Source organism: Mixophyes fleayi, chromosome 12, assembly GCF_038048845.1.
Source record: "Mixophyes fleayi isolate aMixFle1 chromosome 12, aMixFle1.hap1, whole genome shotgun sequence".
In the NCBI taxonomy this organism is placed as follows: Eukaryota; Metazoa; Chordata; class Amphibia; order Anura; family Limnodynastidae; genus Mixophyes; species Mixophyes fleayi.
Window position 1 is genome coordinate 67,390,891 of NC_134413.1, and position 27,996 is coordinate 67,418,886.

At 45.4% G+C, this 27,996-nt stretch overlaps 1 protein-coding gene across 1 annotated transcript; it reads left to right on the top strand.

Moving 5' to 3' along the window:
* Positions 1-190: 190 nt before the first annotated feature.
* Positions 191-27,944, top strand: LOC142108354 (F-box only protein 24-like). Its single transcript, XM_075191982.1, has 6 exons — positions 191-327; positions 6,350-6,538; positions 6,803-7,060; positions 13,613-13,750; positions 21,495-21,653; positions 27,829-27,944. The coding sequence occupies exons 1-6, from the start codon at positions 267-269 to the stop codon at positions 27,942-27,944; spliced, it is 921 nt and encodes a 306-aa protein (XP_075048083.1). The 5' UTR covers positions 191-266.
* The last annotated feature ends 52 nt before the right edge of the window (positions 27,945-27,996 follow it).

A 27,996-nucleotide genomic window follows, 5' to 3' on the forward strand; every position in this document is an offset into this window, starting at 1 on the left:
AGCATGGATGATTTCCAAAAGGCTGTTGAAACAATGGAAAAGAAGTTTCTTAAAAAAGATGTGAAGAAAGAGCGAGCTTCTGAAACAGAAGTACAAGAGTTAAGAAATTCCCATGACCAAGCTGAAATAGAGATATCTGCACTTGCAGTCAATAAGTGGAAAAGGAAAGAGAGACAAAGGTCAACGGGAGCAAACCCCAAAAATTCTAGCAGAATTGTCCACAGTTCAAAAAGAACTACGGTACGCTACTAAATTTATTCAAGACAATGTCAGCAGAATACAAATTGTTAAGGATAACTGGGAGAGGTTTTCCAGTGGCTTTGAGACACCTTCCACTTTGGTTTCAGGAAAAGTAAAGCAGCTAAATAAACCAGGATTGTCCAAGGTTTTACCGGATCCTCCAGTTACAAACATTCAGGAAATTAATAATATGTTTCAAAAGGTACAACAGACCGCGATTACTACTGACTTTCCTCAGCAACAGTTAAAGGAGTTGCAAAGTCAGCCATGCCAGGAAGCTGAGTTCCTGTCCTTGTCTATGGCTCCATTGGAAGTGGTACAGACCAAGTATGTAGCAACAAAAGAAGTGAAGAATACACCCCGCCAGCCTCTAGTTCAGAAACGGCGATCTCCAGTGGATTCTGGTAGGACTGTTCAGGGGAAAAGGGTGCTGGGCGGTTGAATGAACTGAAATGTATAGAGACTGTAGGCTCAGAACCTGGAGATTGGCCAGTTATGCCAAGAAGGTTCCGGCCTCATAAGAGATATGACAGAAATGTAATTACCTGTTTCAGATGTGGTGGCTTAGGCCATATTGCTGCTTATTTTTCCCGTACCTTTGAATCTATGCAATGTAATAATGCTTATGTACCTCTTAGAATGTCTTTAAATGCCCAGCTAGACAAACAGGCTGACAAATTGATGTGTGAAGTCACCATAGAAGGTAAAAAGATAAAGGCTCTGCTAGATTCTGGCAGTACAATTTCCCTTGTGAAAGCAGAGTTAGTGAGCCCCTTAAAATGTAAAAAGGGAAATGTTGGGGTAACATGTATACACGGGGATACACGGCATTCTGTTACCACGGAAGTAAACATAAAAACACAGTATGGTTTAGGGGTAGTCACTGTCGGTCTAGTTCCTGGTTTGAAATTTGATGCAATATTGGGGAGAGACTTTTCCCCCTTCTGGAAGCTATGGGAGACCCACTTGGTTGCAAAAATAAATAGACCAGCCCCACGGGATATGACTTATACAGTGGTAGCAGGAGTGTTCCCCAAGTCAAATGTGTTCCCTCTATCCAATATGGTTAGTAAGTCAGGAAATGACAAGGGCAGCAGTAGTGTACAGGATTTTGTACCTCCTACTAAAGGGGGAAATTTGGTTGAACCTGTTGATTGTGTACCTGGGATTAATGTAAGGAAAAATGTTTTGCCTTAAAGCAGTTAAAAGATCCCACCCTGGCAAGGGCCAGAGAAAGTGTGAGAATTATTAATACGAAGCCAGTAGAACCTGCTAATAGATTGCCGTACCCCCACATGACGGTAACCCAGGGGTTATTGTGTCATTCGTTTAAACGAGTAAAAGACATTTTGGAGCAGTTGGTAGTCCCTAAACTATATAGAAGAGCATTATAGGACTGGACTCATGGTTCGACAAGCATCAGGGGGTAGGAAAAACCCTAGATAAAGTTTTACAGAAGTTCTTCTGGCCAGGCGTTAGAAAAGATGTCTTTGATTGGTGGTCATCCTGCCCTGAGTGTGAATGCCAGGTTTCCAGAACTCAGTCTAAAAGTCCAATGGCAACTACCCCAGTTTCCCCACTAACCGGTGTTCCTTTGGGTTGGAAAAGATCTGTAACCAATACCTTTGCACTCAGTTTGCAGCATAAAGCTAAAACGTTTATGGGAAAAATTAGAGGATTTAGGGTTCCACCTGTAGGTTGAAACAAAGGGGGGAGGATATGTGACAGAGTCACTGGAAGGAGCCTAGATACAGTGGTATGTGTCCCAGGCTTCCAGCATTGTATACATAAGGCCCAGTCCGGGTCTTCTGTTCTATCAGTCTCTAACAGACTGATCAAGGGATGCACCTGTGAGGTGCTTGTAATAAGGCAGCTGGGATATGCAGCCAGTGTCTCAGACCTGGGAGAGGTGAGTGCCTCCCGAGACACTCTGTTGCAGGGAGCAACAGTTACATGTGGTTTGGTGAATGTGTGGGACATCCTACACATGAGAGAGGGCCTCCATAAATGTATTAGCTAGAAGCCAGACGGCTAGGATTTTATTTGTGTTTTGTTCCTATTTTCAAGCTGGTGAATAAACTGGCTGTGGCTGTTATTCAGAAACTCCTGGACTCGTGTGTCTTACTGCTGCTGTTCACCCAGATGATACCTGTTCCCCTGATTATACTACAATAGATACATAAATGCTGCACCCCATCACTGCCTGCCAGAACATATATACATACTGTACGCCACCACTGCCTGCAAGAAGATACATGCATACTGCATGCTACCACTGCCTGTCAGAATATACATACATACATGCTGCATGCCACTACTGCCTGCCAGGGCATGCATACATACTGCACGCCACCACTGCCTGCAAGAAGATACATGCATACTGCAAACTACCACTGCCTTTTAGACTATACATACATACTGCCCGCCACCGCTGCCTGCCAGACCACGCATACTGCCCGCCACCGCTGCCTGCCAGACCACACATACATGCTGCACCTCACCGCTGCCTGCCAGACCACGCATACATGCTGCACCTCACCGCTGCCTGCCAGACCACGCATACATGCTGCACCTCACCGCTGCCTGCCAGACCACACATACATGCTGCACTTCACCGCTGCTTGCCAGACCACGCATACATACTGCCCGCCACCGTTGCCTGCCAGACCACGCATACTGCCCGCCACCGCTGCTTGCCAGACCACGCATACTGCCCGCCACCGCTGCTTGCCAGACCACACATACATGCTGCACCTCACCGCTGCCTGCCAGACCACGCATACATGCTGCACCTCACCGCTGCCTGCCAGACCACACATACATGCTGCACCTCACCGCTGCCTGCCAGACCACACATACATGCTGCACCTCACCGCTGCCTGCCAGACCACGCATACATGCTGCACCTTACCGCTGCCTGCCAGACCATGCATACATGCTGCACCTCACCGCTGCCTACCAGACCACACATACATGCTGCACCTCACCGCTGCCTACCAGACCACACATACATGCTGCACCTCACCGCTGCCTGCCAGACCACACATACATGCTGCACCTCACCGCTGCCTGCCAGACCACGCATACATGCTGCACCTCACCGCTGCCTGCCAGACCACGCATACATGCTGCACCTCACCGCTGCCTGCCAGACCACGCATACATGCTGCACCTCACCGCTGCCTGCCAGACCACGCATACATGCTACACCTCACCGCTGCCTACCAGACCACGCATACATGCTGCACCTCACCGCTGCCTGCCAGACCACGCATACATGCTGCACCTCACCGCTGCCTGCCAGACCACGCATACATGCTGCACCTCACCGCTGCCTGCCAGACCACGCATACATGCTGCACCTCACCGCTGCCTGCCAGACCACACATACATGCTGCACCTCACCGCTGCCTGCCAGATCATGCATACATGCTGCACCTCACCGCTGCCTGCCAGACCATGCATACATGCTGCACCTCACCGCTGCCTGCCAGACCATGCATACATGCTGCACCTCACCGCTGCCTGCCAGACCATGCATACATGCTGCACCTCACCGCTGCCTGCCAGACCATGCATACATGCTGCACCTCACCGCTGCCTACCAGACCATGCATACATGCTGCACCTCACCGCTGCCTGCCAGAGCACGCATACATGCTGCACCTCACCGCTGCCTGCCAGACCACGCATACATGCTGCACCTCACCGCTGCCTGCCAGACCACGCATACATGCTGCACCTCACCGCTGCCTGGCAGACCACGCATATATGCTGCACCTCACCGCTGCCTGGCAGACCACGCATACATGCTGCACCTCACCGCTGCCTGCCAGACCACACATACATGCTGCACCTCACCGCTGCCTGCCAGACCACGCATACATACATACATACATACATACATACATGCTGCACCACTCAGTGTAGCACATAAGATATGGTTGTGGGCTTACAGGCTAACACATGAGAGAAAAGCTTGTGGGCATATGGGATGGCACATGAGAGAAAAGCTTGTGGGCATATGGGATGGCACATGAGAGAAAAGCTTGTGGGCATATGGGATGGCACATGAAAGAAAAGCTTGTGGGCATATGGGATGGCACATGAGAGAAAAGCTTGTGGGCATATGGGATGGCACATGACCTAAATTTGTTGGATATATTTGGTGACATGTAAAGTAAAGCTGGTAGGAATGAAAAAATAAAAAATTTACTGTGTTGAAGTGAAAAAGAAGTGTAACTGAGGAAAAGTAAGTGCTGATGAAAAAAAATTTCCAACATGCCATTCTACACATGCAGTGGCAAAGAGAGAATGAGGCCTTCACCTTTGTCTATTAGTGCAGATCAAAAAATGTTACCGAGCCTACAAGTGGTGCACAACTACTGTTACGCGTCAGAGCCGACCTGCAAGATAACAGTAAGGCATTAGAGGATAATGTTTGCTCTGAATCAGAAATGACACCAATCCCTGTGGAGAGTCCATCCAACAGTGGGATGTCTAATCGTGAGCATTCTGTTAGTGTACCCATAAAGAGGGACCCTTTCAGCAGTTCTGCTGATGTGTGCCTGAACAGCCCAAGTGTAGCCGGTGATACACCAAGTAAGGATGACACTTTGGAATTAGAAGAGGATGAGGGGGAGATTTGGGTAGCCGACGAGGGGAAATGATGAGGATGCGGTTGATTGTGTAAGTCCTGCGCCAGTGGCAGCAGGGTGGCGCCAGTGGCAGCAGTTCTGGCACGTGAGGTTCTGGCACCAATTTGCACTGTCCAAACACAAGCAGAGTTGACGCAGGTGGCAGACCACAAGGGTTTGACATCTGGGCTGGTTTGAATTTTTTGGTATTATATACAAGTGGAGGGGGGGCTAGAGAGACAGAAACCAAACTGCCTTTGTCCATTTCTTTACATATTTAAGTGTAGGGTGTAATATACATCCAAAGACGATGGCTGCATTGTTAATATTCATAGATGGAGAGGAAGACAATCTGGTTTGTGTGTCGAATTAATGAAGGCCTACCAGGAAATGAACTGTTTTTTGGATAATTTATTAGCTTTACAACTACATTACTTATCCAAGAAACAGGTGGAGCACTAAATTTGGTTATTTTAGGCCCAAAAACATTGATTTTTAATCAAAATAGCAAAACAAAACCAAAACGAAAACACGCGATGACAGTTTGGCATCTCTACTTCTAACATCCAAAACCCACTCTCTAAAAATGTTTGTAAACCCTCTTCAGCACCAAGTTAAGTAACTAAAAACATACAGTATGAATGGGCTATCAAGCTATCAAACAAATAGCAATGCTTTGGTAGCTAATTAAACATAATGAAGGTTGTCAAAGGTACTGCTCTAAACGCCTAGAAGCAGCATTTGTCCATCTGCATTATACTCACCCAGACCGCTGAGTTCCTATTTTTTGGGACTGCAGAAACAGTGAACGTAGAAATATAGATTGCAGTTCCTATTTTTTGGACTGCTTAAACAGTGAACATAGGTATTGCAGTACTAATATTTCAGGACTGCAATAATATATTGCTCTAGAATTTTTTTATACTTTTTAAATTATTTTTTAATATTTTTTTTTCTTTAAATTTTTGGAGTTTTACAATTACTATGGACTCAGCAAGGACAGAGCACTGGACACAAGCATAAAGCACAACTGGACTGATCACGCAGGAGTACCACTACCCTACAACCTCCCTCTACCCTGATCACAGCCCAAATGAAAATGGCGGCCGCTAGCGGGGAATTTATGCAATCTGAGTCTCGCGAGATCCAACGTGAGACTTGGACGTCAGAGCCTCAGTTTCATTTTTTTGGCGCCGGAAATACCCGAACAGTGCTCGGATCCCGTCGGATCCGCACTGTTCGGGTGGGCTCGGATTAGCGGAATCCGAGCCCGCTCATCCTTAGTTCCAACACATCTAATCACAAATAATACACTCTGCCATCCAACATTCATTACTTTCCTCTGCCATATATTACTATAATCTCTTTTTTCATTGTTAATGTGATTGATTTTCATACTTTATCTTCCTCACCTCTAGTTACCCAATCCAGTGCCCACACATTTTCTCACTGCATTTTCCCATCGTTTGTCTTTTTCTCTCCCCCTCAGTTGGAGAAAATAGTTTCCTACCTATCGGTTAGGGATGTCATGTTATTAGGAGAGACATGTTGGTACCTACACCAGTTGTGTAATGGCCAAAGAATCTGGAGGAACTTATGTGAGAAGATCTGTCCTCGCATGAAAGAAGCCAACGACTGGAAGAGATCCACCATCTTAAACTGTGAGATGGGGCAAAGACATGGGAGACAGGCAAGGGGCGAGGAAATATTGGGTTTATTATCAGGCAGTAAAAGTCATGAACTATGAAAGCAGTACTGGCAAAGTCTGGGTAAAGTAAGAAATCGGTGTGAAAATCAGTTACTAAAAGTGTTTTGATTAGGGCAACAAAATAATATGATATTTTGCTTACTTGTTCCTTACTTTTCTTAATTTTTTGTCACCCTGCTCTCTCCACCTAACCACCTTCTGGTTTTGACTTCTTCAGACACGAAGGGCATGTATTTCCACGCATTTGCACGCTGGCAGCGTGTGTACGGTAACACCTTCGTAGCTCCTGTCATCTCCAATGGCTTTCAACGCTTCTTGGTCACTAAGAACAACGTGTTTGTTCTGGACTACGCGGGAACACTCTTCTTCCTCCGCAGTGCTCTGTTAACCTGCGACTACAGCCACGTCTGCGTGCAGTTTAAAAGATCCTGCCGCTTTGTAGAACTGTGTCAGAGCGTCAAAGACATAAGACCAAGTCCTGGAAAATGTTATTGCACTATCCCTGTTTTCCCTTTGTGATACTGAGCCTCTGTGTTCCTGCACCTCCGAACATTGTCACTGACTTCCCACACATACACCGCACCCAGTCACTGGCATTTTCATGGTAACTCCTGATGCAGATTATCTTCAGACCCGTGTGCTGCCGTGATATCTCTCAAAGCTTGTGTGAGGGAAGACCATAAGTCATCTGTCCAAACAGCACTATAAAGATCATGCTGCTGATTACATATATTGATATGGAGATTGATTCATTTATGGACTAAAATATGCCATGTTTGTTTTCATACATCTGGACTGCGAACTGGACTGATACCCATCAAGTTCTTAAATAAGGCCAGATGGGTTAACTGTATCTCTGTGGATTACAAAGTGGTTGCTTTTCTATTTCCTATCCCCCACAGTAGGAACAGGAAATCTGGACCATCGAAAGACCATTCTTTATCAAAAAATCTTGGAAGGGGTTAAAACAGGAACACTCTCTTACTTAAACCGGATTAAATCTATCAACACCTAGCTTGAGCAACTATTGTTCTCCCTTGTACTACGCCAAACTCCTGGGCTCCAAACTAGCAGGAGGGAAACAATGAGGAGATGACGGCTCTCCCCTCCCATCTCCATCTAGTAAAGATTTCATAACCATTACATCCAGAGTGAACTTGGGATAATCCTACAGGGCAGGATTTCCATTTGTCTTGGTGGCTCTACTGCCTGGTGTTAGTGTTGTTTTTTACCAGCTCATTTGTGATTCCTGCTTTAAACCTTGCATCTTCAGCGGAACATCTTGCTATGGGGGAAACTCTGCTACATCTGGAGCTGCACGTGAAGATTCACCTGCTGTTCATCCTGGAGTAGGGTGACTGGGGTGCAGGTCCCTACGATCTCAGTAGAGAGCTCTGGGACGGTATGCTTAGAACCATTCAGGCATTGCTTGCTTCAAGCATTTGTGTGTCATCCTAATTCTGTTCCTGAATCTTTTGTACCTACACTTGTTCAACCAGTCTTAACCTACTGTAATACCATGCCACCTTGCTACAGTGGGCATCGTCAGTGGAACAGTATGCTTTACGATTTCATCCCTTGGCCTCAGTACTTGGGTTGAACGCTGAAGCCCTGGTCGCCACTTTCAGGTAGGTCCAGTCAGGCTGTGATGTTTCAGTTTGAGTTTAATACTCTGTGAATAGTATCTTTTAGGTACAATTTTCCCAAAATGTCCCATTACATCCCTCTGGAAGGCTTTCCTTCTACTTCCTATCTTCCTGATATCTTAATCAAAAAATGTTTTCGTTTACTCCCACAGGAAATCACCTCGGATTGTGGGGCACAATAATGGGCCAAGTACTAAAGAGTTTTCTTCTAGAAAGTCACAATTAATTTTTTCATTCAGAATGAGAGAGACAGCTACTCTATGGAGTTTTATTTGAGGTCCTATATTTCCAATATCAGGATGATTGGAGCAGTTTACTTCCTTGGCCTGAGTTTGCCAACAATAACCACTTTTATGACTCATCCGGCAAATTTCCTTTCTTCACTGCATTTCCTGTTTCTTCGAAAGTGCCAACAGTCAAATACGCCAAATCAACTTCTAATTAAATTTCTTATCAAAATAACGTTAAATGTATTTTAAATCACCCTCTCAATCCTAACAGAGGACACCCCGTGGCTTCCCGTAAATGTGGGGATACTATAACAAACCTGTCATTGCATTCCCACTGTCTCAGGCACTTTGACCCTATATTTTCCCCTTTTCGAGCAGACCTTGTTTTAGACACGTGCCTAAATGTGTACCTAGTTTAGAGATTATGTCCTTTAGATGTTCCTTTTGCTGTGGGAGTATGCATTGGAGTGGGCTGATGTCACTCACTTCTCTATTTAAACCTGCTCAGTTTTTTATCTGGTTCCTTAGCAAGAGGTTTTGTTGGCGTTTGTGGAGCTGAACATTATTTTGACAAACTTACAGTTACTGACCCAACTTATTCTGGGCCCTGCTTGTTTACTTGTGACGCTGACACAAGGCTGTTCTACTGATTCTAAACCATTTCTCTCTGCCCTGAACTTGACCTTCATATTGACTATGATTCCTGTCTTGTCCTTCTGTATACTCATGGCGCAGTCCTCTGTCCATACCTGTAACAAAGGCCATGTCCGAATACATCAAGGAATATTTGGAAAGGGGATTCAAATTCAGAAAACTACTTCTACCAAAGCTGGGTTTTCTTTTGCACATGAAAGGACCTTTCTTGAAAATCCTATATCGATTACAGAAGGCTGACAAAATTACCATACCACAGCATCCGCTACCCTCTACCACTCATCTTGGAATTTTTTTGATTGTACTTAAAGAGCCGCAGTATATTTTTGAAAAACTCTTTATTTATTATCACAATAATATTAATACACATAAACATTACTGAACATCCACTGAGATGATAACGTCATAGACAACATAAATGTTGTGATTATTTAAGAGAAACCCACAGATAAAATCCAACCCATACTTACCAACTTTCTGTTGGTCAAATCCGGGAGCCTGTGGAGGAGGTGGGCGTAACGGGGGGGCGGGGCTCCAAAAATAGCGTCATTTTGGACCCGCCCCCATGACGTGATGACGCAAAATGCCTCATTTGACAGTGGGGCCAAACACAGCGATTCACCGGGAATCGCGGCGTTTGGGACTTAATTCTGCCCACTTCACTAGGAAGTGGGCAGAATTATTCAGATCCGGGAGATTGCCACACTCGCCCGGGAGCCTGGGAGACTCTTGCAAAATGCGGGAGTCTCCCGGACATTCCGGGAGAGTTGGCAAGTATGATCCAACCTAAGAACCTCCTTGGAGAGGATACGTTTATAAAATGTAGTTTTTTAAAGTTTGTACAATGGAAAGAGTGATGAAAAGACCATAAAGTAAGGGTGGTAAGGAGAGGGGCGAAGGAGTTGACAAGGGAGAGATCATGCAAAGTGACGCTTCCATTACATTCCAGAATGGATGAATTGTTGTATTGGAGCCAAGAAATCCCCACTTCATGACAAGTATGTACAGAGTTTGCAAACAAACATGAGATTAAGTTTGTGAGCAGGACCTTCTAACCTCTATGTCTGTATTACCCAGTATTGTTTTATTACTGTGTATGTTCCCAATTCTAAAGCACAACGGAATATGCTGGCGCTATATAAATAAATTCTGATGATGATGAGATGTATTGCAAAGAGGAAGTGAACCAATTTTGATTCACTACTTAATTTCTTGTTGAAAGGACCTGGTTGTTCCAATTTCTGAGCCATAATAGCTTTTTAGTTACAGAAAACCTAAAGTTTCTTCCACATTAACAAAGAAACCTAGCGGAAGACCATTTGCAACAGGTGAAACGTGAACCCATTTCAGGCTTTGAAATGCTTCGGCTGTGTTTCAGCAATTCATTAACAAGATTAGGAGTATTTTTGACAATTTTTCATCATTTGCATATATGACACTTCGATCTATTCTCTAGAGTAGTCATTCTTTATTTTCAGGGTGCCACAATACTGCAATTGATCCAGAAAAGGAATCTTTTATTCTGAATTGGCCACAAGAAATTTGCCTTAAAGCCACACAACACTTCGCAAATTTATCAAAAACTATTCTTCAATTATCAGTCTTATCACGGCCCACACCAAGGAGGGGGAAACTCTTGTGTCTGGCTAAAAAACATGAGAGTAAAGGTATCAAGCTGAGAGTTTTTCAGTGGGTTTGAAAAGTGGAGATGTTGCCTATAGCACCTTACTTTGTGGAGGTAAATGTATCTTTGATTAAAGCAGGGGCAGTCTTATATCAGAGATGAAATATATGGTATGCCAGCCACTCTTCTTTTTTTGTTACCATTTAATTCTCGCTTAATGTCCAATTACCAAAAATGTTAGAGCTGAAGCTATTCCCTTCATCCCTTGAGTCAAGGTTGTCTGCAGTGACCCTATTATGTCATCGAACCTTCCCATATTGTGCTTCAAAACTTCATTAGCATTTGGGTATCAAGAAAACACTGGGACCTCCCACCAGAGCTCATCGATGGCTCATTTTAAAGCAGGATGTAAACAATTTTTGTTTCACCCTGTCCCATAAAGTTCCTTAATAAGGTAATTGCTGTCCATTTTCTTCTACTACCTGTTCCACAAATACCTGAACCCACATATCCATGGATTGTATCACCCTTATTCCACTTTTTAAAGGATTTTAGTCATCTGGGTTATGGTAGATCGATTTTCTTAAATGTCGCTTTATTTCCATCAAGGGGTTACTAAGTTTATCTCTTCTCAAACAACTTTTTGTGAAAGATATCTTTCACTTACATAGTCTAACCCTCCATATTGTATCTGATTAGGGAGTGCAATTTATTTCTACATTGTGGAAGGGGCTCTGTACACAGTTGGAGATAATACTGTATTTTACTTCTGTGTAACACCCCCAGTTTTTATGGACAAATGGAGCAGGTCAACAGGTTCTTAAGCATTATCTCTGCACATCGAGAGAACTGAACTGAGTTTCAGTAAAAAAAAGTCATGTTCACGAATCTACAAATAAAATGCAGAATTTTATAGTCTCTTGCACCCGTTCTAAAGTCCTACTGCCAGTGTGTGTATTTCTTCTGGGGTTGGTGCTGTGGATACTATCATATCTGGTCTCAAAATTATTTTGAATGGAAGCCACGATGAAAGACATTGAACTTGCATGTATTTCTTGCAGTATTCAATCCTTATCCTTTATTTTCTTGGCCCACTTTCTGGTTATACTTGCCAACTAGTGACCCTGACCTTGGCTTGTATTGTGACTTTGACCTCTGACCTCACTCAGCCTGTGACAATTTGACACCCTTTGTTGAGGCACCTAATGACTTATGATAACCCTCACCACTAACAATAGTTTAAAAGTTGACATTAATATTCATGCCCTACTATTCCACCACCCACCCATTGCCCAATGACTGCCTGTGCCCTTTCTATCTCTGTTACAATTACAAGTCCACTTTCTCCTGTTCATGTTCTGTTCCCAATTCCTGCAGTTCTCCAGTGATGTCGTATACTGCAAGTATCTCTACGTACTTGCATCACGAGAGGCAGGAGGATTGCCCAACACTAGCCAAGGCTCAGAACTGTCACGGGCACTAGGAGTCTTTGCCCAGGATATCACCAGATGATGGACTTACCAGAGTAATATAGCTGGTACTATGGTTCTCTGGTAGCAGGGTGACAACGGAACAGGAGAAACAGCAGATGGTGAGAGAATGCTCGAGGAAAGTCTATGACTAGCAGCAACTGGTAATGAGTAGATGAATGTACACGAGGAACCAGATGGACAAGGAAACGTGAGGAGAGTCAGTGGTCTGCGTATAGCAAGTTGTACCACTGCTATAGTGAGGAGGAATGTCCAGGAGTAGCGAGGAGGTAGTGAGAGTCAGCGGTCTGCATATAGCAAGTTGTACCGCTGTCTATAATGAAGGAATGGAGTCCAGGTGAAAGTAGGTAACGGGGAAGTCAGTGGTCTGCAGATAGCAAGTTGTACCACTGCTTATGTGAGAGGATACTTGAAACTGGTGTCACAGGGAACAGGAGTCAGTGGTCTGCGTCAGCAAGTTGTACCACTGATATATATATGTGAGGAGGGGCACGAGGAGATGAATGTAAAGCAGAGTATACACGGGGCACACAGAACTTGATCCCACGATGATATCCACAATACAACGATAACTGACAAGCACTGCTTGAAGTATACAAAGTCACAATAGCTATCCAGGCAATAGGAAACAAAGTCAATGGTAACAATAGCTTCAGTGGATAGGAGGCTCCGGAGGAGAACACAACTCAGTCCAGATGGATATGCAATACAAAAGCAAAGTCAATGGAAAGTATGCATACCGCGGTTCAGGAGAGCAGGCTGTCAGAGAGACGTGCAGGGATACCTGAACGGCTGAAGGCCGGCAGGAGGAGAGACCACTGGAGGGTGGAAGCGGTAATCAGGTTGGTGCAGCGCACGGCAGGTAATCCAGAATCAACGAAGCAATACTCAGGAAGCAGTAGTAAGTGAAACTGGAAACATGAAGAACACGGGAGAGTTGAGGCTGTCTGGTATCCAGTAGTAGTGGTGGAGGCAGCGGAGAGAAGGCACGCTAAACACGGGAGAGTAGAGGCGGTCTGGAACCCTGTAGTAGTAACGGAGGCAGCGGGTAGGAATCAGCTGAGTGCAGGCAGGATGAACACAGGAGAGTTGAAGTGCTCTGGAAACCACAATAGCAGTAAACAGGAATCAGCAGGAGCTGAATACACGAGGAACACAGGAACACCTTCAGAGGCTCATGGGGAATGAGACTCCAAGATCAGGCAACCAGGTAATGATCACAGGTGGTTTAAATAGGGAGGGTTGCCTGATCATCCAATCAATTAAAAGCAACAGGTACTGAAGGTTTGATAAGGCCTGCACATGCGCAGACCCTCAGGATGGCGGACGGCCACGGTTCCTGAACACACGGGAAATGGCACTCACAGTCCGATGAGTGACAAGAACAATGTGACTGTTTGGAGGTCTACATACAGTCTACTGGGCAGAATGTTTTCAAGATGACCTTCCACCCAACCATGAGGTTCAAACAGATTGTCCTACTTGGGACAGAAACAGAGAGGCAGCTATTGCTACTGACAGGTAATATATATTGTGGCTTGTACGAGACTGCCCCCCACCCTATCAGTTCATATGCTGGAGGAATTGTTTTTATTGTCTGCAAGAAATTGATTTATATTCATGTATATACAATATGTTTAAGAATGTATTTAAAAAAGAAAAGTACTTATCCTAGTGGTCCAATGGGGATTTCCTGATGGTGGTCTGCTGCCTTCTCCATTCAAAGTACAGGGATTGACAGGCGATAGCTCCAGAGGGCTCCCGACCACACTGGAGCCTTTTCTAGTAGCCCCAGCTGGATTCCATTGATCCTGGAAAGCAAAGCACCACACCGGAGATCTGAGAGCTCCGGCGGTGGCAGCAACAGTGAGATATGACTTTGACTTCCAGCCTCCTGGAGACTAGTCTGCCCTGGGACTTGATACATGGATTCTAGCTCCAGGTTCAAGTCCAGGAGGTCCATCTCAATGGGAAATTAAAGATTTAGAGTCTCATTACAGTTGGTCATGTGCTCTGTGATGATACCAGGATGTTAGGGTAGGAACCCAGAAGAAAGTCCTGGTATCAAGGGGTTCAGGATCACACAGGCAAAGAAAAGGTGTGGATACAACGGTATCTTTATTACAGCTAACTGCAAACAATAGCTTATATATATATCAAACCATAATTCAAACAACACCCAGTGTTCACCAAACTTCAACCATCACCCAGTAACACCCCAGTGTTCAATAACCCCAAATTGTTTATAACGAAAATAGGTTTTCTTTACCAGTCCAAGTTATAGGGGAAGGATGATGTCCGTGATTAATAGAATAAGCCAGGCAGAGCAGACAAGTCTGCAAGTCCAGGAAAAGCTTGTAATCCAATAGCCACAATACTTCCAGGTAAATTCCTCCTCAGCACACGGGCAGCAGTCAAAACTCCAACGCCAGTAGCTTCTAGAAGCAAAAATCCCACACCCAGAAATCTCTCCTGCAGGCCTTCTTAAAGGGACAACATTTCCCATGTGTGGAATCCCTCCCTGCAGGGTTATCCACAGGTCACAGATACTGGGATTGGCTGGCAGGTATTAGGGGGGTGGAGATGGGAGTGGAGAGCTGTCCTTCCCTCATGGCTTTCCCTCCTGCTGTTTTGGAGACTAGGAGTCTGAAACAGATCCAGGGGAAACAATAGCTGCTCCAACCAGTTGCTGATTGACTTATTCCTGGTTAAGTAAGAGAGCCTCCCTGTTTTAACCCCTTCCAGTCATTGGTGATGTCAGAGGGGCTCCAGCTAATCTCAGCTTCCTGTCTGTAAGAGGGGGGGGATGCCTTAGTCAGGAAACAGTACATCCACCATGTTGTAATCCGATATAATGTTCAGATGAATACATGTAACCCACCTGGCTTTATTTAAGAATAATATGGTCAACTTAAGTCCATCTCATAGGTTTTTATACACACTTAGATTATGTAACAAATGAGGTTAATAAATTAATGCAACCCAATGTTCACCTAAGCACAAGCAACTTTCATTCTAAGTGTTTAAAATGACAGATGGGGAAAATGATGGCTGTCAGACCCATCGCGTCACATATACCTCCCCCTTCTTAAATCGGGGCAGAGGGACTGGTCTCTTTAGCGGGACCAGGAGGGATGCCTCGGCCAGGTGGGTTTTGGGGTGCCTCTGTCCATTGTCCATTTTGACCAATCTCCTGGGGTGGACATATCCCTGGATCTGGTGGGCGTTTATTTAACAATCCACAATCTCTCAAAGTTCTCGCACTCTCCCATAATTTTAGTTCAGTCTTCCTCCCGGGGTGATGCAATCTCCCACCCACATAGAATAGGCAGAATATTAAAGCATCCAAATAAGTTTGATAATACCACTTGGAGTTTACCGCTTTATTCCCATCCAGCTGCATGTATCCATCTTTTCGCAAAGTTCCCCCCTCCCCCACATCAATCTCCACAGTGGGCACTAACACCTTCGCCTCTGGCGCATCAGGGTAGTGAGTATCTCCCTCCTCCCCCACTTCCATAAGTGAAAGCTGCAAAAGAGTAGGTTCAGTTTGAGGATCCACGATATCCAATGAAGATGTTGGATCTGTAACTGCATCCTTGTTATCCCAGGTACTTCCAGCAAACTCCTGTATTGGGTCACTGGAGTCATTTTCCATGATTGGGTTGCACAGGGGTAATAACCTGGAGTGTCCAGCTAAATTGACTTGTAACAGCTGGGATCCCCACTTCTTTTTCCTGCTTCCTTTCTGTTTACTGGACAAAGGACAGGATAAGCAGGTTTTAACAGAACTTTTCCTGGGTGGCTTTTTGCCACTTTTATTTTTAGCCTGTGACATTCTGATCTCCTGCGAGTCTGTAGTTTGGAGATTAATAGGGCTCAATTGATGTTTCAGAAGTACTAAGCCAAGCATATTACTGTTTTCTCCATTTACCTCTTCAGCCTTCCCTTGTATGTCAGCAGTGTTAATTATCTTTGAAGAAGTACTTACAGTTCTGTTAATGTGCTTTCCTGGAGAAGGAAAATCTCCTGGGTGGTAATCCAGGAGTCCAGTTCCCTGATCATGTTCAGACACCTTTTGCACAGTTCCTGTAAGGACACCCCATTCTGTTCCACTCAGGGTAATTTTCAGAACTGTGAGGTCTTCTAAAGGAGAGGAATGTGACTCTCCAGAATCCTTAACAGGGCCACTTCCAATTATCACTTCTATTTCCGTCCCATTGTCCTTTGTTGTAGGGACTAACTGATTGTCACTCTTTGTGTTCTCCCTTTTGACCCCTGGCATAACAATTCCTTTTTCCTCTCCTTTTAATTCTGTCATATAATCTGTAATAATGATTTCTGCTGAGATCATATGTTGAGCAGGCTTATCTTTCTTTTCTGTCAGACACGGGTACAGTTGCACATCATTTGCATTGGAGAGCACACATGTGCTATCCTGCATTACTTCAATGGGTAACACGTTTTCAGACACAACAGGGGTGAATAACTGGCCTTTTCTGCAATTCTGGGCTGACTCATACACAGTCTCAGGTGCCAGTAGCTCTGGCAGATTATCACAAGATGCTACATGGTACTGGTACTTACATGGTAGTTCTTTTCCATCCAAGTCACCAAATAGGAGGATCTCTCCCAGTCCTTTCTGATTACTCAGAGGTACAACATCCTCACCAAACAGTTCTTCTCCAGCCTCCCCCAAGATGGTAGCTTGGGCAGCTGTGTATAATCCGGTGGGATTGACCTCCCCCTGTTGGTTACGGTGGTCAGCGGGAGCAGAAGAGCAGTTGTAGGTTATGATACTCTTCCTTAAACTGGAGGGCAAAAACATTTCTCGATAAGTGCTTGTCCCAAGGGTGCTGTCTTGGGAGTACCATTGATCACGCAGCATAAAATCACTGTCCTCTAAATCAGCAAAAGGAAACAGGTAGCACAAATTCTCGTGTGGCTTTGGACTAATACCCCTCAATGTTTCTGTTCTTTGGTTGGCCTCCCCCTGATTACCAGACTGAGAAACACCTTTTTTAGTATGTGACAAAAGAGATTGTAATTGGCGTTTCTCAGTATTTATTCGATAACACTGATCCTGCCACATTTCAGTGTCAGTGAGTCCTTGTAGCAATACCTGGTCCTCTGCTTCTTCAAAACTCTGTTGCAGACATTGCATTTGTTCCCAAAGGGGTATGTGGGGACCTAAAGTCAGTATCCATTTCCTATAGACACTAAAGGCATTGCTGGGATTCTCCTGATCCTTTAAAAGACGTTGGAGGATATCCTTATGCGTGCAGTACAGGTACGGTACACCTCTAATCTGACATTCTACAATCAATTCCTCCATGCTCATTGTTTCCAGTGGGTCTGTGTAATCCTCTAATGGGGATGATTCAAGGATTAAATTTGTGGGGGGCTCCTCAAACATCTCTCTAGGTTCCAGCAGCCTATTTTGGTCCTTGCTTCCATCTATCTTGGTTGCCAAGCACATATCATACAGGTACTGCTGATTATGGTTGTAACTAGGTTTTCCCCTGGCCAGATCCTGCATAGTACAAATAACTTCATTTGTAAAATCATCCCATCCTGGTTCATCCCGAAATTTCCAAGCACTTGCTTCCTCTTTCAACATTAGGAACAAATCCAACAGGTTCTCCAATTTCTCCTGTAGACTGGCTCCTTTCCATGTAATAATCTTTGGGCACTCCTCATCCCAATAATCAAAAATGTGCTGCATTGTGGTGGGGTGGTGCAACACATCCATATCCCCATCCTGCAGACACTCCCACAGTCCTTCATCCCAGTACACCTTTCTCCTGGTTGTACTGGACTGTATCATCCCTTCCTTTGGGAACTTTTGCAACAATGGGCTGTGATCTGCTCTCCTCTTTCCAGAGCTCACATCCATTTTACTTCCAGGGGTCACCTCACTGTGATTTCCCCTCCTTGAGACACGGTTCCATCTTCCGTTCTCCACTGGCGGGGTTTGCCTCCCCTTATCAAATTGGCACTTAGGCAGCATCTTCCCTTGCCTCTTGCTTTTGGCACTTGCAACTGTCTTTGGCAATCTGGACATTATAGCAACTGGTTAACTACTGAGTTATAAATTGAAGGTGGTGTTGGTAAGCTATTGCACCTTTACTTTGCAGAGCCTTGGGTGTATCACGATACCACCCCCTGCACTCTACCTGAACATCAGGACTGTGTGATCCCACTGCTGCCACCATTTGTGATGATACCAGGATGTTAGGGTAGGAACCCAGAAGAAAGTCCTGGTATCAAGGGGTTCAGGATCACACAGGCAAAGAAAAGGTGTGGATACAACGGTATCTTTATTACAGCTAACTGCAAACAATAGCTTATATATATATCAAACCATAATTCAAACAACACCCAGTGTTCACCAAACTTCAACCATCACCCAGTAACACCCCAGTGTTCAATAACCCCAAATTGTTTATAACGAAAATAGGTTTTCTTTACCAGTCCAAGTTATAGGGGAAGGATGATGTCCGTGATTAATAGAATAAGCCAGGCAGAGCAGACAAGTCTGCAAGTCCAGGAAAAGCTTGTAATCCAATAGCCACAATACTTCCAGGTAAATTCCTCCTCAGCACACGGGCAGCAGTCAAAACTCCAACGCCAGTAGCTTCTAGAAGCAAAAATCCCACACCCAGAAATCTCTCCTGCAGGCCTTCTTAAAGGGACATTTCCCATGTGTGGAATCCCTCCCTGCAGGGTTATCCACAGGTCACAGATACTGGGATTGGCTGGCAGGTATTAGGGGGGTGGAGATGGGAGTGGAGAGCTGTCCTTCCCTCATGGCTTTCCCTCCTGCTGTTTTGGAGACTAGGAGTCTGAAACAGATCCAGGGGAAACAATAGCTGCTCCAACCAGTTGCTGATTGACTTATTCCTGGTTAAGTAAGAGAGCCTCCCTGTTTTAACCCCTTCCAGTCATTGGTGATGTCAGAGGGGCTCCAGCTAATCTCAGCTTCCTGTCTGTAAGAGGGGGGGGATGCCTTAGTCAGGAAACAGTACATCCACCATGTTGTAATCCGATATAATGTTCAGATGAATACATGTAACCCACCTGGCTTTATTTAAGAATAATATGGTCAACTTAAGTCCATCTCATAGGTTTTTATACACACTTAGATTATGTAACAAATGAGGTTAATAAATTAATGCAACCCAATGTTCACCTAAGCACAAGCAACTTTCATTCTAAGTGTTTAAAATGACAGATGGGGAAAATGATGGCTGTCAGACCCATCGCGTCACATGCTCTTTTGCTTGGAGTGAATTACGGATATTTGCACTGAGCAAGTGAATGAAAAAAATGTATACCTATATCCGTATGTAGATATGGTACTGGTGCATGCTATCGCTTGGAGAGGCAGAACTGGTGACGGAAGAGATGTGCAAACACCGACAGAGTACAGTAAGAGCATGTTTTTGCCATCTGGTACTTTACTGCACAGAGAGGCATGTACATCCAACTCAGCATCAGCCCCACTATCTCCCAGCCCAGACTTAGTAGTGCCAGGGCAGAGAGAGGGCTGAGCCACTCCTGGATATGGCTCCATGTGGACACGTGGGGAAACAGCACCTTCCATAGAAGTATATGTAAGTGAATGATCAGCCTGGATTAGAATACAATAAAGTGGTGGTCTATGCATCTCAGTATTCATTAGAAATACCCTAATACTGCACTGAGAGGACAGGATATTCAATCCTATTATGATATACATTCAATAATAAAACCTATGTGGTGCAATAAGCATAATGTATGTGATACAGAATGTATGAAATGTACATTAAGGAGCTGATGTAGAGTGGGATGTATGCCAGTTCAGGTAGCGTGTCTTGTGTGCAATTGGTTTCCACATGACCAGAATGTGCTTGTACGCATATGCTCCTATGCACACTTGTATGTTTCTGGCACTTACACCTACCTGCGCCTGGGGAAGAGGGACAGGGAATGAGGGACGTGCAAATGGAGGGCCAGTACGTTAAAGGCGTGTTCACGCAAATGTGGCTTCTGTAGACTTGTAGTATACATTCACCTGTAAGGAGGCTTCAGTTTGCAACAGACTTATAGCAGGTGCAGGTACATGCTCATAATGACCTGTCATAAACAAGGCACATATACTGTTGGTGCAGAGGCGGACGCCTCTCGAGATGCGCACAGCTCAGGAAATGCACAAGTAGATTACTCCCATTTTGCGTCCCATTCTGAATCGGACCCTACATTTTTAAACCCATGGGGTGCAGTAAGGTATAATGTCCGAGTTTGAAACCTCTGTGTAACACAACTACCTCACAGCGTTGTGTAAGAGATACTAAGCAATTAACATCATCCTACTTTGAGCCCAGCTTCCTATCTTCCTATCTTAATGCTCAGCCTGCTGCCCAGCTATCCTCGTACAAAGTAAGGTCAGAAGGATAGAGCCGGAGTGGCCAGCAAAGAGGTGCTGCAGCAGGTCTGCAAACAAGCTAGAAGTGTAAGCAGATCCTGGTGTCCGCAAAGGAGCCTAGTAGTGGCAGCGATATTCTCACTCAGCTAGGGTCAGGTGACCCTCACAGACAGAGGCTGGTGGTGGCAGCGATACTCTTGCACAGCTAGGGTCAGGTGACCCTCAGAGACAGAGGCTGGTGGTGGCATCGATACTCTTGCACAGCTAGGGTCAGGTGACCCTCAGAGACAGAGGCTGGTGGTGGCATCGATACTCTTGCACAGCTAGGGTCAGGTGACCCTCAGAGACAGAGGCTGGTGGTGGCATCGATACTCTTGCACAGCTAGGGTCAGGTGACCCTCACAGACAGAGGATGGTGGTGGCAGCGATACTCTTGCACAGTTAGGGTCAGGTGACCCTCACAGACAGAGGATGGTTGCCAAGTGGTACCAGAGGGAGTCGCCAGTGACAACTAATTGCTGGCTGACAGAAAAACTCCCTACATACTGGTAACTGACAGGGTGGCAGAGGGAGTCCATTCGGCACAGATATATTATGAGGGAAAGGATGGAGAAGATATTGTTAGTCACACAGTCTAGACATTTGGGAGCAGGCGGAGAACACCTGAATTGCTCACGTTCCATACTGTCCTCCATAAAATATATTCTAGTGTCACATGTTGGGGAGGATAACATTGTGCATGTTCTGCTGAAAGGAAGTGGCAGCATAGATAAGGGGAAGGAGATGAATCATCCCTGCCACCAGCACAGAGAAATATTAAGAGATCAGGACATTAATCATTTATTTTTGTCTTTCTAGAAGGGGGAAAAGTTTACAGTATGGTGATAAATGAGATACATCTTCACCAGTCAACATCTTACACCGTACAACTAGCCATGCGCAAAGTGTCTCAGAGTCTGTCACATATCACCATAGCGCAAATGTATAGTAGCCAGAGCAGCGTCCTGTACATCACAGGTAAGAGAATGCCCCATCCCCTGCAGAGTGACACAGACAGAAGTGAGCTATGAGTCTGACCCTCCTCCTGCAGGGTGACACAGTGACACTGACAGAAGGGAGCTATGAGTCTGACCCTCCTTCTGCAGGTTGACACACTGACATAAGGGAGCTACGAGTCTGACCCTCCTCTTGCAGAGTGACACTGACAGAAGGGAGCTATGAGTCTGACCCTCCTCCTGCAGGGTGACACAGTGACACTGACAGAAGGGAGCTATGAGTCTGACCCTCCTCCTGCAGGGTGACACAGTGACACTGACAGAAGGGAGCTATGAGTCTGACTCTCCTTCTGCAGGGTGACAGTGACACTGACAGAAGGGAGCTATGATATGGTTTTCCTTACCCGATAATTTCCCCGCGTCTTCCGGTTCCGGGGCCTGCCCCAGTAAGTTGGTGAAGAGTTTGTGCAAGCACCCCTCATGCAGCAGTCTCGTGCGGCGGTGCTCGCATATCACAGGGTCTGAGAAGGTGCTCTTCGCAAGTATTTCAATCTATATTGGGGTTTGGGCTTCTCTGCACGACAAGATCTATAAGGCCCAGTATGTTTGTCATTACTGAGGGGGCCAATAAAGTCGAAGCTCGGGCTCTAGCTAGAGAGGACAGTGGTGAAGCCAGCTACGAAACCTACCATAAGTGACTGAATGGTGCACACCTTTTCAGGACATGTTACCTTAAAACCATTCTCCAGGAGTGGATAGACATGCTCAAGTACATGCACATGCTGCATGACATCCAGGCCCGGCACTTGGCTGGCCTATGATGAGGAGTTCCAGACCAAACATGATGTTCACCTGAGCATTATGCTTGTGGAGGATGTGGAAATTTAGCTGAAGCTCCCCCAGGACAGTTGGGGGGTCCCCACTTCTGGAAACAGGCCTCCGTGGCAAGGGAGGCCTAGTATCCCTTTCCTAAAGGAGGCCGGTGTTACACCTTCAATAATTTGTGTAGCTTGTGAGGGGCGGCATATAAATTATTGCACACATGCCTGCACTGCAGGGGTGGTCACGCAGTCCAGTCCTGTGACGAATCTGCTAGACGGAGTGGGTATAGAAGCCCGCCCCGCCCAAAATGCTTTGGAAAGCCGGGTCCCCAGTTAATGTGGTCAGTTTGCGTCCTCACAAATCATGCACCAAAAAATCTACATGCGCAAATCAGAGGCTGAGTTTTGCATGGATTTTGGCTACCAATTGTGGGGTCCGTATGGAACTCTGCTATTAAGAGTTTGAAATTTGTGCTTATGTTCCCCGGGGTTCTGGTGGCCAAATTTCACAAGGAGATTGCATTGGGACATATGTGTGGTCCTTTTCAGGTGCTACCTTTTCAGAACTTTGTAGGTTCCCCGTGGGGGTGGTTCTCAAGAAGGCGGCTGGAAAAATTCAATTTATTCAGCACCTGTCATTCCTGCAGGGCACATCCGTCAATGATGAGATTTTTTGCAGTCGTTTGAATTGCGCTGGGTGTGGTTCAGGGTTTTGGGGACGAGGCTTTGTTGGTAAAAGTGAATATTGAATCTGGTGGTTGGGCAGGGTCTGTCCCCGAGCTGTGCTGAGATGATGTTTTCTAGCAGATTTTTGGTGGCAAACGGTGGGATAACCACTGGTGGCTTTTCACGCATCAGTCAGGAGAGCAGAGTTATTCAGGGGAGGAATAACTGCAGCCACGAGAACGCACAGGATGTCGAAATAGAATAAAATGTCCAAGGCAGACCTTGAGATGCTGTGCCAAACAAAGAAGCTAGAAATTCCTTACACAGTGACAAGAAGCAAAATGAAAAAGGCGCCGAGATTCTGGAATGCGCAGTACGGGTCAGCAGATGAGAAAGCTGACAGTGACCTGGAGGAGACATTAACTTCACATCTAGAGGTACCTGCAGTAACATCACAGAACACAGCACCTGTTTCCAGCAACAGTCACCTCCCACAGAGTGAACCAGTGATGCAACTTCAACAGCGTGATGATTGTAACTTTTTTGACCTAATGCAACAGCTGGGGTCCCTGGGAGACAAAACAACTGAGGTGGAGCGGTTGCATATCATTCAGTTGTGGGGCAATCGGTGGACACCGCCTCCTGCAGCAGCCTGTGAACCGTCATCTGCTACTCCCAGATTGGGATCTCTTCACTTTACCAACTTTGATGACACTGTTGGAGATATTGATGGACATATGCAGGTGTTTGAAATGTCTTGTTGCCTCCATGACTTGCCCAAACAGGAGTGGGTAAGGTATCTGGTTCCCACGCTACAAGGTCGTGCAGTGGAAGCTTATCATGGAGTGGCCCCAGAGGACTGTGCGGACTATGACGTGGTAAAATGGGCCCTCCTTAAGTGCTATGTTATTACCCCGGAGACTTACCGGCAGAAGTTTCGGGACTTGGCTAAAAGCACCCATATCAGCCATGAGGAATTTCCCAACCAGTTGCAGCAGTTTGCAATAAGATGGATTAATGGATCTGATGCCAAGTCCTGGGAAGAATTAGTGGACTTAATTTGCAGAGAGCAGTTTCACCGCCGGTGCGCAACGGAGGTGAAGGAGTGGGTATTGGACCGTAGCCCAGCAACCCTGGAAAAAGCGGCCCACTTCGCGGATCAGTATGTGGCCGTGAGGCCACACTGGCAGAAGCACCAGGTTAACAGCCTACCCCAAAGGACTGTCAAACACCAACTCTTCTACTAACCTCAAAAGAAAGTACCTAACTCTTCAGGTACCACTCGCCAGCCACCGCCCCTGGAAATTTTCAGAGACCATCGAAGCACTGCAGACCTGACATATACACTTATGTGTATTCACATGAAATACTCTATATTAATTAGAGATGTGCACAGACTCCTGTATTTTGGTTCTAAAACTTCTTTGTTTTTGTTCTAGTTCTGCCCACATATCCTGAAAGGTTCTGGTATTGGATGTTAATTAAATTAAAAATTGTGAAAATGTATGTGATTTTGAGCTGTTTTTGCTACTACATTACTATTTCTACCATTAACATTCATTTAGTTTATTATCTAATGATCTTTTCACAACTGTTCAAATTCTCACCAATTTTTGCCAAAGGCTGCATAAAATTAGTGACAGAGAAGCGGCACAAATACATGGCAGTTTAATAAAAGATACAATCCCTATGAAACATAGTGGCACAGCAGTTTGCATAAATTATCTATATGCGGTCAATGAATGCTGAAAATTACATTCTTGGGTTTTTCCAACACACACAAATTAATTTGTCGAAACCCACAGACACACATTCTCTTTCATACACACATACATACACACTGACACACATTCTCTCATGCATAAATACATACACACACACTAATACATTTATCATACACACTGACACACATTCTCTCTCATACATACATACACACATTGTCTCTCATACATACATGTACACACATCTTACCTTTCCTGCTTTGCTTCCTCCATGACAGTGTGGGTAGGGGGCGTGTCTTCTCTTATTGGCTGAGTGACTGTGTCAGCCAATCAGAGCATAGCAGAGGGGGCTGTGGGAGACAGTGAGGAGTTCCTGCCTGAGCAGGAAGCTCCTCTGCTTCACCGACAGCACAGGCTACTCCTACACTTACCTCTCCGTGGGGGCCCTGGTGATCGCATTCTGCCCCCCATCCCCTAGCAAAAGGGGGTGGAGTCATCGAACAGTTGAGCCTACCGGGTATTACCCCGGGACCCCGCCAGGCCAGTCCGACACTGCTGGTATTTACTTTACTTCTTAATAAGTATTATAGTTATATGTATTTTTCTTTCAGGATGTACTGCACAATCATGGTAGAAAAAGAAATCCTAATTTCCAAAGTTAAATCACCTGGAAGCCCAGACACAGTCAGGTATTGATCTTTTTAATGTTTATTACATTAAACTAATATGTTTTCCTTCTTCTATTGCATACTTGCCTACATTGGTAAGCACTACTCTGGGAGATCAGGGGGGAGGTGGGCTGTTGGGGGCAGGGCCCAACAGGTAACATTATTTGGCCCCACCCCCAAACCATCAATCACTGTTTCTGGCCAATTACAGCAGGGGGTGGGGCCACGATGACACGCTCTTCGTGTCCTAAGCCTTACCCCCCCAATTTGCTATTGTAAAGTTTATATACCGCCACTGTGTATATATACACAGTGGCAGTATAGAAATCTAGAATTAAATATAAATTGGTATCTCTAAGATGACCAGCATAAACAATTTTAAATATTACAATGCTAAATGTAATTATATACATAAAAACAATGTTCTCATCAATTATTTAATGCAGATAGTCAGACGCTTTGTTTATCAGTTACCAATTCAAATGTAGTTAAGTTAATAAAATGTATGAGATCGCACTACATAAATAATACAACATTTATATACTACCTCTATTAATTCTTGTTATTAGACTGACGATTAGACATATACACAATTCAAACATGATGCTGATAATTACAGTTATTTAATATAATGAATCCATTGCAGGAGTGCTTTACAAATAACGGATCTTCCACCTCGCAATGGACTCTTGAGGCTGGCCAGCCTCTTTTGTTAGAATCATAAAGAACACACAGAGAGTCTGTTCGTCTAATCTGCGAAGTTCTTTTAACATAAATGCGGAGAGTTCTAACCACATCTAACTTTTTCATAGACTGTAGATCAGCCTGAGAAGTAGATGAAAAAAACAGGAACTACAATTTCCTGGTTTAAATGGAAGGGTGACACCACCTTTGGAACAAAGGAGGGAATCGTTCTCCAAAAACGCTCTGTCCTCATGAAAAACCAGATATGGTTCCCGGCAAGACAGATGATTGCCGATGCAAACACCTAAAATCTGCCTCCAGTAAAGGCTCAAAAGGAGGCCTTTTAAGCATATCCAGTACCAGGTTAAGATCCCATGGTGCTGTAGGTGGAACATAAGGAGGCTAAATATGTAAGACCCCCTGAAGAAAAGTCTTAAAACCTGGCAAATCAGCTAATTTCAGGTGAAAAAAGACTGAAAGTGCCGATACCTGAACTTTTAGGGATCCTAAACAAAGCCCTGCTTCCAGGCCATCCTGAAGAAAAGCCAATAAGCGAGGGAGACGAAAGGATGATGTGTGACATGTCCTATTTTCACACCATCTGATATAAGCTTTCCAGATGCGTTGATAAATGCGAGCCGAAACTGTCTTTCGAGCTCTCATCATAGTGTTCACTACACTGGATGAAAAACTCCTAGCTCTCCAGAGGCTGGCTTCAACAGCCATGCTGTTAAACTGAGCTGAGGTAAATTCTGGTGACGAAAAGGACCTTGTAGAAGACGATCGTCTCGTGTCGGTAGACGATATCCTTGGCCCACCGCCATGGATATTATGTCTGCGTACCACACTCGACGTGGCCATGAGGGAGCTATTAGAATCACCGGCCGGCTGCCTTGCCTCACTCGTCTGAGTACTCTGGGAAGCATGGGAATCGGGGGAAATAGATAACCCAGCCTGAATTCCCATGACTTCGACATCACATCCACCGCTATTGCTAAGGGATCTCTTGCCCTTGCGCAAAACCTGGGAACTTTCCTGTTGTGTCTGGAGGCCATGAGATCTACATCTGGAAGACCCCACCTCTGAACTAGAGACTGAAATACTTCCGGGTGGAGGGACCACTCCCCTGGCATCATTGCATTGCGACTGAGGTAATCTGCCTCCCAATTTTTTATTCCTGGAATAAACACCGCTGATAATGCTGGAACGTACTGTTCTGCCCAAAGGAATATCTGAGCTGCAACCTGCATTGCGGCTGCACTCCTGGTTCCTCCTTGTCTGTTGACATATGCCACGGCCGTGGCATTGTCGGATTGAACTCTGACTGGGTGGCCCTGAAGGAGAGTCTGGGCCCCCCGAAGAGCTAAAAGAATTGCCTTCAACTCCAACGTGTTGATTGATAGGGATAATTCCTGTAGTGACCAGAGCCCTTGGAGCCTGAGGTGCAGGACTACCGCCCCCCAACCTCTCAGGCTGGCATCTGTTGTGGCTATGATCCATGACCATGGAGCAAAGGATCTGCCCACCGCCAAGTGTTCTTGAATCAGCCACCACTGGAGCGATTCTTTCGCCCTTGGAGACTGAGAGGTCCTCTGGAGATCCAAGTGTAGGTTGAATCCTGACCATTTCGTCAGCAGATCCCACTGAAAACATCGAGAATGAGCTTGACCGAAAGGGGATGGTCGCGAAGGAGGCCACCATCTTTCCCAGCAGCCGCATGCACAAGTGTATTGAGGGGCTGGGGAAGATTTGATGAGCAGATCGTCCAAATAAGGTACGACCTGAACTCCTTGTAGGTGAAGACA